Here is a 12,776-nt window from a genome sequence, read left to right as displayed (position 1 = left end):
CATTAACAAATGACACTCTGCTTTTGAATCCCCTGGTGCACTTAGCTAACCCAATAGGAAGAAATTCAGACCTGGTACTCTAGTCTGATCTCTTCCATGGCAGTGAATTTGCTGTTACTAGATAGCAAAAGTGACCAGTGAACGGTCTTAAGAATCACACTCATGCAGTCACTGCAGTCGTTGGTCTTTGGTAACTTGTTTTCAAGAGAGGTCGGATTTCTGAAATCAAGAGTCTAATTGAAAGTTTCCCCTAGATACCAAAGAATTCATACCTTCCCCAGCTTTGGATGTGTTAATTTCTGAATCATCTCTCGTGCCATTTTGGGATTCCAGGTATGTGGCAGGGACCCAGCCCTGTTCCTCTGCAGTGCTCACAAACCACCAACCTGCAAGAGAAAAACAGAAGTCATCAACATTGGAAGGAACAGCCCCCTAAACAACTCTGCTGGGATCCCGCTGAGCATCAAACAAAAACAGTCACAGCTCTGCAAGCCAGTGATCTTGTGCAGAGTTCAGTTGTCCTGCAGCCGTCTGGAAGCAGACATCGATTGCACTATTTAGCATTTCTACTGTACTATCAGAAGACTGCACAGAGCTTTCCAGAGGTGCCGATTATTGCCCCCATGCAAAGACCACATGGGGGGTCAGTAGCAGAGCTCAGATCAGAATTTAGTTCTGCTCCATCACAGTCCCTGTTCCAGTAACTAGAATCCCATTAGCAGATTCTTTGATCCAACCACTTAAAACAAGTCTGAGCGATGCAGCTCTAGTCAACACATTTTAAAGAGAAAACAGCAGGGGCCCACACAAACCCTAGCACCAGAAGGACAAAAAAACCGAACAACCTCAAACAATAAAAATCAAGAAGAGGAGCTCTGTGTAGCTTGAAAGCTGGTCTCTTTCAGCAACAGAAGTCTGTTCAATAAAAGAAGAGGTTCCCTCACCCCCATCTGGTCTCTAATAAAAATCAGAGGCAGTAGTTTCTTAATCCTTGCACCAAGGCTTCTGTAAAATCACTTCAAAAGGGGATACAAAATATGAAAAACTTAATGTTTCTAGAGCACCTCTCCCCTTAGGATATCGAAACAGTAATTGAATTCTACACCCTGGAGGTATTATTGAGTAGTTTATGCTATGGAGATGGGGAAATGGAAGCACAGACAGGTTAAAATATATTTATAACAGTCATGCAATGATTTAGTAGTGATCTCAGTCCGTAAAGCATCAATTCAGCCTCCTTCCAACCCCTTTAAGGCCCACTTCTACCATGCCACCTACAGAAAATTGCTGGCTAATAGTGGCTAGATAGAGCACCACTGGGGATTGGAGACATCCATTTATTTATACCATAATAAAAAACACAAATATGCAAGTCTCTGAACCACACACATTAACTGGGTCACTGTCACTATTATTCTTGTCCTCCCTCTCCTATTGCCTCTTGTTTTGTTACATCCATCTGCTGTGTATTTGATTGGACTGCAAGATCTTTTGGACAGGGACTATTTTTGTAAATATTTTTATGATGCCTAGTGAAGTGGGGCCTCTGGTGCTGACCCAAAAAGGAGTTGTGCAGGGGTCACAAGGGTATGGGGGGGTGTGGTGGTGTGATACTGCTACCCTTACTTCTGCGCTGCTGCTTCCGCCTTCAGAGCTGGGCGGCTAGAGAGCAGCGGCTGCTGGCCAGGAGCCCAGCTCTGAGGGCAGAGCCGCTGCCAGCAGCAGCGCAGAAGTAAGGATGGCCTGGTATGGTGTTGCCACCCTTACTTCTGACCTGCTGCTGGCAGAGCTGGGCCCCCAGTCAGCAGCCGCCCTCTCTGACTGCCCAGCTCTGAAGGTAGTGCAGAAGTAAGGGTGGCAATCCCACAACAGCTCCCCCCAAATAAACTTGCGACCCCCCCCGCCCCACCCTTTTGGGTCAGGACCCCCCCAATTTGAGAAACACTGGTCTCCCCCATGAAGTCTGTATACAGTAAAGCACACAAAAAAGGACCAGCTTTCATGGAGGGAGACCAGATTTCACGGTCTGTGACATGTTTTTCATGGCCGTGAATTTGGTAGGGCCTTACTTATGGAAGAGGCTGTAGAGCATATTGCTACAAGCCAACTAATCTGTAACTTCAGTTATCTCTTAACGGAAGCACATTTTCAACGTGGGTGTTAAAATCCCCCAGTACTAGTTCCAGGTGCAGCTGTGATGGAATATTTCACCAGAAGGATATACAGGTATTAAACCCACTCCTTTCTATTCTGTATGACTGAATACATCATGCGCCCCAGGAAACGATATCCACTGGCCAGCCATTCCACAGCTGCTATGTAACGCCACTAAGACCTCAGACATGGATTTCCATTTTCTGGCCCAATAGAGATTTGGAAACTTTGCTTCACAACATTCATGGTCAGAGTTTAAATTTAGTTCTCCTTTCCCAGCAGGAGGTAGATTTTCCCTGACATGGTGCTCACCCATGGCAGTGGATATAGAGAAGTTAACAGAGCCAAGTAATTTCAAAAACAGACTTTCGTTGATTTTTTTTTTTTAAACTTGGGTAGCATATTAAATTTAACATACATTTATAGTGAACACGCATAATTAGTATGCCAGAAGCTGACAATCAGCTGATACTAATTAGACTGGAAGAGTTTATATAAACCCTTCCTCTGAAGCAGATGAAGAAAATAATTGTGCAAAGTACTAGATTATAACTTTGCATGTCCAATGTGGCCAACTTAAAAATTATAGTAGAAGTCTTAACTTTTGAATGTGGGCTCTCAACCTTAATACTGATTTAATGAAAGTGTATTTTATATTATATTTCTTAAAGCTCTGGTTATTTCTTCTCCCCCCCACAGTTTGGCTTAAGTTGCTTCCAGGCTCCACTGCCTCCTAGCACAGCTTGTAAATTCCTTGAGCTAGACCTGTGCTGCCGTGAGTGCCCCCAAGAGGAGCTGTCAGATGAAAGCAGTCACGAAGCACCTGCACTGCTAAGCATCACCCACAATCCCTGGAAGGCCTCTGAAAAACCTGAAACAGAAGATTCGACTAAACATTTATGGAATTGGCTAGTTACAACAAAATAACTCATCCCCTCCTCCCACCAAACATTCAGCTACAACACGACTGATTCATTTTTCTTCAAATATGGTTTGATTTTTTTTAAGTCTCAAATGGAGATTTACATTAAAAATTAGTAAGGCAACTCCATATTATCCTGTTAATACATTTATATCAAGCCCCATCTTAAAGCCTGTTAGGTTTCTTATTTCCATGACTCCTGTTGGGAGGCTGTTCCAGAACCTCACTGCTCTGATGTTTAGAAACCTTCTAATTTCCAGCCTAAATTTATTTATGGCCATTTTATCCCTATTTGTTCTTGTGCTACCACTGTCCTTCAAACGTAAATAGCTTTTCTCTCCTCTGGTATTTATAGAGAGAAATCCTATTCCCTCTCAGGTTCAGAGTAGCAGCCGTGAACATATATCACATTGGTAGATGTGCAGGTGAACGAGCCTCTGATAGCGTGGCTGATGCGATTAGGCCCTATTTCCATCCCACCATCTTCACTTCAGCAGGTGGGTATTGTAGTTGTAAGAAAGCTTGACAGAGATCTTGTAGGTGTTTGTCTCTGTCTGAGGGGTTGGAGCAAATGCAGTTGTATCGTAGAGCTTGGCTGTCGACAATAGATCATGTGGTGTGATCTGGGTGAAAGCTGGAGGCATGTAGGTAGGAATAGCGGTCAGTAGGTTTCCGGTATAGGGTGGTGTTTGTGTGACCATAGTTTATTAGTGCCATAGTGTCCAGGAAGTGGATCTCTTGCATGGACTGGTCCAGGCTGAGGTTGATGGTGGGATGGAAATAGGGCCTAATCACATCAGCCACACTATCAGAGGCTCGTTCACCTGCACATCTACCAATGTGATATATGCCATCATGTGCCAGCAATGCCCCTCTGCCATGTACATTGGTCAAACTGGACAGTCTCTATGTAAAAAGAAAAGGAGGACTTGTGGCACCTTAGAGACTAACCAATTTATTTGAGCATAAGCTTTCGTGAGCTACAGCTGCATCCGTTGAAGTGGGCTGTAGCTCACGAAAGCTTATGCTCAAATAAATTGGTTAGTCTCTAAGGTGCCACAAGTACTCCTTTTCTTTTTGCGAATACAGACTAACACGGCTGTTACTCTGAAACCAGTCTCTATGTAAAAATAAATTGACACAAATCAGACGTCAAGAATTATAACATTCAAAAACCAGTCGGAGAACACTTCAATCTCTCTGGTCACTCGACTACAGATCTAAAAGTGGCAATTCTTCAACAAAAAAACTTCAAAAACAGACTCCAACTAGAGACTGCTGAATTGGAATTAATTTGCAAACTGGCTGCAATTAACTTAGGCTTGAATAGAGACTGGGAGTGGATGGGTCATTACACAAAGTAAAACTATTTCCCCATGTTTATTCTCCCCCCTCCCCCCGTTCCTCAGATGTTCTTGTCAACTGCTGGAAATGGCCCACCTTGATTATCACTACGAAAGGTGTTCTTCCCCTCTGGTAATAGCTCATCTTAAGTGATCACTCTCCTTACAGTGAGTACGGTAGCACCCATTGTTTCATGTTCTCTGTGTATATAAATCTCCCCACTGTATTTTCCACTGAATGCATCCGATGAAGTGAGCTATAGCTCACAAAAGTTTATGCTCAGATAAATTTGTTATTCCCTCTCAGTTTGTTTTACTAAGCTAAATAAGTAAAGTTTTTAGTCTCTCATAGGACAGGCTTTTTATTTCTCTGATCATCTTAATAGCAATTCTCCAGTCTGAATTCATCTTTCTTGAAAGCGGGTGACCAGAATTGTACATATTACTCCAGATGAGGTCTCACCAGGGTCTTGTACAATGGCATTAATACTTCTCTATCTCTACTGGAAATACCTCTCTTGATACCTCCTAGGATCGCATTTGCGCCTCCCCCTCCCCCAGGTCGCATCACATTGGTAGCTCAGTCATCCTGTGATCTACTAATACACTCAGGTCATTCTCCTCTGCCATTTCCAATTGAAATCCTCAGCTTATTGCAGAAACGGTTGTTGGTCTCTAAGTGCATGACCTTAGACTTCGTACTATTAAAATTTCCATCTCATTTCTATTACTCCAGTCCTCAAAAGGTCATCCAATTCTTCCTGTAGGATATTCTGATCCTCCTCAGTGCGGCCAATGCTTCACAACTTTGTCTAATCAGCAAGTTTCATTACAACGCTCCTACTTTTTATGCCAAGGTCACTAATGCAAATATGAAATAAGATTGGTTCCAAGGCTGATCCTTGAGGAACTCCACTAGTTCCTCTCTAGCCCAACTAGTCTCCTTTCAGCACAATCCATTGCGATCTCCCTTTTAGCCAGTTCCTTACCCACCGTACAATTCTTGTACTAATCCCCATATTCTCCTGTTTAATTAATAATTTCCCAATACTTTACTTAAGTCCAAATAAATGAGATCTACCATATTTCCCTTGTCTAGTAAATCAGTTTGCTTATCGAAGACAGACATCAGATCAGTCTGACATCTGCCTTTAGTAAGCACATGCTGCATTTTATCCCATTTTCTTTAATTATTCTGTCAATGTTTGTTCTAAAGCCTGGCCTACTATTGAGGTCAGATTAATGGGTCTGTAGGTGCCCAGGTTGATTCCTCCTCCCTTTCTTAAATAGTTGACCTCACTGGCTGCCACACATTGTCCCCCAATCCATTCACTGTGATGCCGCAACCCTTCAGGAATTCCAGCGGATCGTGAAAAACAAAAGTCTCACCCCAGCCACCAGGACCTTAACATCCCTCACCACAGCTTCAAGTCACAATCTCTTCTGGACCCATGCGTTTAACCTTTGCCAATGCAACTTCAACCCTGATGAAGCTTGGAAAGCTGAATGGAGTTCACAAGCAGTCACAAATAAACATTTCATGAAAGACCCAACACAGATGATCCATGGCTTTGATCTCCAGGCAAGCTCATGGGCAACCCTAAACTGCATCCGTGCAAATCATGGCAGATGCAGATACCTGCTGCACAAATGGAATCATAGAACGTCAGGGTTGGAAGGGACCTCAGGAGGTCATCTAGTCCAACCCCCTGCTCAAAGCAGGATCAATCCCCAACTAAATTAAGGACACTCTAGTGTGCGACTGGGGTCACTCAGGAGAGACCATGGAACATAGAGTCAATGCCCGATTCACAAATAGAAAGGAGGCATCACAGCAATACCCTCTACAACTCCCAACACAATTATCTGGCTTAACCATTGGAATGTAAAATTATCGTTGTTGCTGCGCATCATACTAAGAACACGGGCAGTAGGTTTATGCTATTCTCCAGTCATGTGGTACCACCCCAGATTTGACAGATTTATTAAAAATCCTTGCGACTGGACTTGCAATTTCACATGCAAATTCTTTCAATATTCTGGGACTGAGATTATCTGGTCCCCCCTGGGCTTGAGCACAGTAGGCTCAGAGTTTTGCTTCCATCTCAAATGTGATGGTCTTCATTTCCCTATGCTCGTTCCCATTAGCCACCTTGCCTTTGCCCCTATGTTCTACATCACCACCCTGGTTGAAAAGTGAAGCAACTTCTGCAGCTGAAAAGGCCTATAGTCCATGAGCAAGCCTGCAGCCACTTCTAGAACTTCCACTTCAGTTGGGGAGGCGCTTCATTGCTCACAAACTGAGAGCCGGCCTGATGATGGCAAGTCCAAGCTATAACCCCTGTATGTTGCAAATTCCCCTCTAATGTAAGGGCCGACAGACACTTAACCAGAAGGTCGGCAAAATGCAGGCGAGTTTCACAATGCAATCCACAGATGGAGACTACAGGTTCAAGAAGGCAACATTCCATTTAGATAACAGAGCACTGTAGTTTCACAGGCCAGAGCCCCCTCTGAGAGAGATTTGGACATCTGCCATTTGCTCCATTTTGTGCAAATTACATGGGGTTTGCAGGCTATGGGCAAGTAGCCAAGGTGGCCCTCAGTTGAGCAAAGGCTGGGCTACCGTGGTGCAAACTGATATGCTTCCCCCGCACCCTGCCTGCTACAGGAACTTTGCTAAGAGACTTATTTTTCTAAAGCAGAATCAAGTGACGCATTTCTTGTGTGTTTTTTCCCCCCTTTCCTCTGTTCAGGAGTTTAGCCTGACTTCACAATTCATTATTAAAACCATTCTACAGGAACATCTGCAGGGAATTATGCGAAGTTATCTGTGCGCTGCCAAGACAGTACGAGGCTAGCTCTTGCTCTCACACCATCTGCAAACATTACACGGTGCATTGTGATTTGGATTAACCCTTAGAGGCTCATCCTAATCTCAGATGCTAATCAGACTTTAATGCCAAAGATGGCATAACTCTGAGGTGTGATCCAAGCCTTTAAAATTAATTTTAATAGGAGTTTTGTTCACAAAAGGTGGTGGCTGGAATCCTCCATGTGTTCACAAACCAAGCACAGCAGCAGCAATGCAAGCGTCCCCCGCACACTGCTCTTAACAGCATGCCTCAGGCCTGACCCAGTACTTCTTGCAAAAGGTAGGGGATTTTGTCCCCAGGCCCATCCAATCCTTTGGTCTGTGCCGAGTCTGCTTACTAGGGGGAACACTAGTTTTTGGGTTTTGTGGCATGATTAGAAAATGGACCAAGACAGACAACTCATTTCATCTAGCCACCTAATATGTCAGGAACATGGGCTGGATCTGCATCGGTTACCGAGGGATAAAGGCTCCACAATCTATTACCTCAGTCATTCATTCATGGCTACCAACTCATGTGTTAGGATGGCAACGCACAGGGGTGAAAGTAAGTTAGAGGACTTACCTGTACACCAGAGCCCTGAGCAGGGGGCATGGTCTCAACTGGAAGAGGCGTGGCCTTACCCGAAAGAGGCACCCGGGCCCTTTAAATCTTGATTTAAAGGGCCAGGGCTCCAGCTGCGACAGTGGCAGCTGGGAGCCTGGGGCCCTTTAAATCACCCCCGAGCTACCAGCTGCAGAGGCGGCTAGGAGCCCTGGGGCTCGGGGGAGATTTAAAGGGCCCAGGGCTCCAGCTGCCACTACTGCAGCAGTGCCCCGGGCCCTTTAAATCACTGAGGAGCCCTGGGGGCTCCCGGCTGCCACCACTGCCCCGGGGCTCTGGCAGAGCTTTAAAGGGCCTGGGGTTCTGCTGTGGTAGCAGCGGCCAGAGCCCTGAGCCCTTTAAATCCCCGCCGGAGCCCTGCTGCCTGAGCCCCTGGGGTAGCGGCGGCTGGGCTCCGTCAGGGATTTAAAGGGCCGGCTCCAGCCACCGCTACCGCCCTGGCCCTTTAAATCCACTCCGGAGCCCCACCACCGCTACCCCAGGGCTCAGGCAGCAGGGCTCCAGCGGGGATTTAAAGGGCCCCTGGGGGGGTAGCAGCGGCTGGAGCTCCGGGGCCCTTTAAATCACTGCCGCAGCCCCGCCGCTGCTACCCCAAGGCTTTAAATTGCCCTCTGAGAAAGCTGATCCCGGTACAGCGCTCCGGCTCTTACCAGTACACCATACCGGGGCATTCCGGCTTACTTTCACCTCTGGCAATGCATGAAAATTTACCATCGCTCTCTCCAAAATTTTGTTTACCACCCATATGAGGAAGATCTATGTTCCCACTCCTACCACTTCACATAACACAAGAACAAGGGGGTCACCTGATGAAATTAATAGGCACAGGTTTAAAACAAACACAAGGAAGTACTTCTTCACACAACACAGTCAACCTGTGGAACTCATTGCCAGGGAATGTTGTGAAGGCCAAAAGAATAAGTGAGTTAAAAAAAGAATGATAGCTCATGGAGGATAGCCATTGATGGATCTATTAACCATGATGGTCAGGATGCAACCCCGTACTCTGGGTGTTCCTACACCTCTGATTGCCAGAAGCTGGGACTGGATGACAGGGGATGGATCACTTGAAATTGCACTGTTGTGTTAATTTCCTACGAAGCATCCGACACTAACCACCGTCAGAAGACAGACACTGGGCTAGATGGGCCAATAGTCCTATACAACATGGCCATTCTAAAAGTTCTCTTAAGGGTGTGGGGGAAAATAATGGAAATAGGTCATAAAACAAAAGGAGAATTAAAGGGAAATTAAGAAAGAAAGTTTACTTTTTACATAACATTAAAATGTAAAATGTTAAAAATCAGTAAGAAAAAATAGCCTGGATAACCCCCACCTCCACCCCGACCTTTGGATGGGAGGATTTAAAGACCCAATCCATCTCCAACTCCATCTCCCCTTTGGATACTACAGGTCTCACCCACTGAATTAAAAAAAACAGTGACCCTTAAACCTGGCAAGTTTAAGGCCCACTGTGGTGATGGATTCTCTTGTCTCTTCGTCAGATGAGCGTTCACCTAGTATTGACTTAAATTCTGGGTTTGTTTGTTTTTATGGCTTCTCATGTGGGAAGTGAGTCCACTCCTGGATTTGCAGATGCAGTTACAAGTGTAGTAGTTACGGTGAGGGCTTTACGTGTTGGCCTTAGGATGTGCTCTCTTCTCCTGCAAAAAGACCTTACATGTCACTACTCCTCAAAAGTGGATGCAGCCTCATGGCACAGATTTCTCCATCTGTGTCTGTCCAGTGCAACATGTTCTCAGGTTTCAGTGTCTATCTTGCACACTTTGAGGTTGGCCTTCAAGGTGTCTTTGTATCTCAGAATGGGTTCTGAGGTTCCCTGGCTCAGTTAGCTATAGAATGTGCTTTCGGTATACGGGAAGCCTCTATGCAGACCTGGTGTCTGACCTAGGAAAGTGGAGCCCTGATTAACCAAGGATTTCGCCAGCGATTTTGACATTCAATAAAATTCACTCACTAGTATTCTTTCTTTGACAGAGTGGTATATGTTTTTGGAATTTGACACAGTAAACAAGAATAATTATACCCCACAGGGAGCGGGACAACATTTTAAAAAGGAGCAGGAATCTCACCTACAGGAGCGAGTTACATGTATTCTAGTCAACACTACTTTAAAAAACAAAACCCAAAAGTTTTGGGAACAAAGTATGTGCTGGAGCAACAAACTGGAACATTTGACACAAGACTTGCATTTAGGAAACTGCTCCCTTTACAATCGGTTCTGCTGACCTAGACCATGTTATACGGAATCAACAGGTTCAACTGTTCTTGGAGTTATTTCTCATTAGACGCAATCAGGACTCCTCCAAACCTGGCATGCAGGCCTTTTCCTTCTGAGTCAGACATTTTCCTTCAAAGATGCAGTGTGTTTCATTCAAGGCTGAGAACGACTTGACCAATCTTAAGAGTGTTTTCACGGTAACGATAATTCCAAGACACAGTTATTTCAGATACTTTTTCCTTTTTCTGGAGTTCTATAACAGTTCTCTAATACTTCTTTGAGAGTGAGAGTGAGCAAGACATTTTTTATATATATGAGAAGGGAATAGATTAAGATTCATTGTTTGGCACACAGATCTAGCAAACTCTCAGGGCAAATCTTCAGAGAATATGCAGGAGCAACAGAGGGCATGGAAGTCATGAGCATCAGAAATGGGAAGTAATGAGAGTTCAGCAGCATTAAATCCACTCTCACACCCACTTCTTAGTAATCTAATCTAATTTTTGTACATTGACGGAGATTTCCATGATCTCTGCTAGCTAAATTCTGCTAATAAGGGGACTATCAGTCCAGCATCTTTCATCAGCATTAAAACTCATACAACATATAAAACAATGTTTTTAAAGTGACACTTTCTCCTTAGGATTTTGCCCAATCAACCCAATTCTTAAGTAGACAAATCTCCATTTTTTAAAATGGCAGTTGGTGCCAGAGCACTTTTAAAACAAGGAGCTGGCTGCAGTAGTTTAGGGTAGAGGCTGGACCATTAGTCACCGTGCAGAGGAGGTGTCTAGCCCCAGAATAAATTATTCAACTTGGTGAAATATTAAAGGCGGCTTTCATCTCTGAAATACACAACAGCACTTCACAGGCTGCACTCACTGCAGACTTGGTTATGGCCAACTTCTAGGTTAGAAGCATTTTTTTTAAATAGAAGGCAAAGATCTAACACGGGGCGAGGGGGAGGGAGAGAGAGAGACCCTGTGGCTAAAGCATTGCTTGGAGTATTTAAATATCAGCCACAGGGTCTCTCAATGTTTGCATCCCCATAATCAACCCCAGAAACCCAAGATTCAGCTCCATGCAATTAGTCAAGCTCAGCTGTGCTCCAGAACCCGTTGTGCCAATTCCCAAAGCATTGGTGTCAAGTGCTTATCCCTACTACAGTCCTTTCCATCCTGGGATCTCAATCTTTCAGAAACGTTGATTACAGACACACAGCCTGCTCTAACATCATCTCCATTTTCCACATGAGGAAATAAAATTTTGCCCAAGATGACATAGCAAGTCAGGGTCAGAGCTGGGATTAGAACCCCTGACATCTTGCGTTCAATTCACTAGCCCATGCTACCAGTGAACCCCGTGATGTTTCAAAGGTTGTGCTGGTTCATAGGGCATTTCATAGGCAGTTCCCCATGGATCACAACAGGATGCTTCTGGTACGAGAGGGGCAGGGGCAGGAAGAGGGAGCAAGCTCGTCTCTCTCTCCCCTTTCATTCCCCCACCATGCGACAAGAAACAGCTAACCCCACTGGGAGTCATGACTGACAGGTCAAGAAACCTTGATCTGCTACCACTGCACCGACAATAATGGGTGGGAATGACAGGACAATTACAGGAAATTTTAGAGGGGGCAGGGGGAAAAAAAGTCAGAAGGCTCATATCTTTTTTGAATGTGGCCAATGTATTCTTTTTGGATATCATCACCACCAGCAGTATTGCCATTTGAAAAGTAGACTACAAGTCTCCAGAGCACAGCTTTGCAGACCGGTACCCACCAGGTAGTCATGTTATACAGTTTTCCTGGTTACAGGATAGTTTTTTGTCCACCTGGCAGCAGCTAAGGTCGCTTACATCCTGACCAAACATTCTATACACACATTGCTCTTTACAGAGTAGAGATAGGTGCTCGAAGGACATAGAATCATAGAATATCAGGGTTGGAAGGGACCCCTGAAGGTCATCTAGTCCAACCCCCTGCTCGAAGCAGGACCAATTCCCAGTTAAATCATCCCAGCCAGGGCTTTGTCAAGCCTGACCTTAAAAACCTCTAAGGAAGGAGATTCTACCACCTCCCTAGGTAACGCATTCCAGTGTTTCACCACCCTCTTAGTGAAAAAGTTTTTCCTAATATCCAATCTAAACCTCCCCCACTGCAACTTGAGACCATTACTCCTCGTTCTGTCATCTGCTACCATTGAGGACAGTCTAGAGCCATCCTCTTTGGAACCCCCTTTCAGGTAGTTGAAAGCAGCTATCAAATCCCCCCTCATTCTTCTCTTCTGCAGGCTAAACAATCCCAGCTCCCTCAGCCTCTCCTCATAAGTCATGTGTTCTAGACCCCTAATCATTTTTGTTGCCCTTCGCTGGACTCTCTCCAATTTATCCACATCCTTCTTGTAGTGTGGGGCCCAAAACTGGACACAGTACTCCAGATGAGGCCTCACCAATGTCGAATAGAGGGGAACGATCACGTCCCTCGATCTGCTCGCTATGCCCCTACTTATACATCCCAAAATGCCATTGGCCTTCTTGGCAACAAGGGCACACTGCTGACTCATATCCAGCTTCTCGTCCACTGTCACCCCTAGGTCCTTTTCCGCAGAACTGCTGCCTAGCCATTCGGTCCCTAGTCT

The 12,776-nt window shown here is 45.1% G+C and overlaps 1 protein-coding gene across 6 annotated transcripts in view; it reads right to left on the bottom strand.

The window, feature by feature from the left end:
- The window catches only part of SH3PXD2A (SH3 and PX domains 2A), a 388,224-nt gene that overhangs the window by 44,731 nt on the left and 330,717 nt on the right, over positions 1-12,776 (bottom strand). For all 6 annotated transcript variants that reach the window (XM_048856158.2, XM_048856161.2, XM_048856160.2 and 3 more), the window contains one exon: positions 273-386. In XM_048856158.2, coding sequence (XP_048712115.2) covers positions 273-386 — 114 coding nt within the window. The remainder of the gene's footprint in view (positions 1-272; positions 387-12,776) is intronic.

This window comes from Caretta caretta, chromosome 7, assembly GCF_965140235.1.
Source record: "Caretta caretta isolate rCarCar2 chromosome 7, rCarCar1.hap1, whole genome shotgun sequence".
NCBI classification, from domain to species: Eukaryota; Metazoa; Chordata; order Testudines; family Cheloniidae; genus Caretta; species Caretta caretta.
The sequence above is the reverse complement of the archived record's forward strand: the minus strand, read 5'-3'. Positions and strand labels throughout refer to the sequence as shown.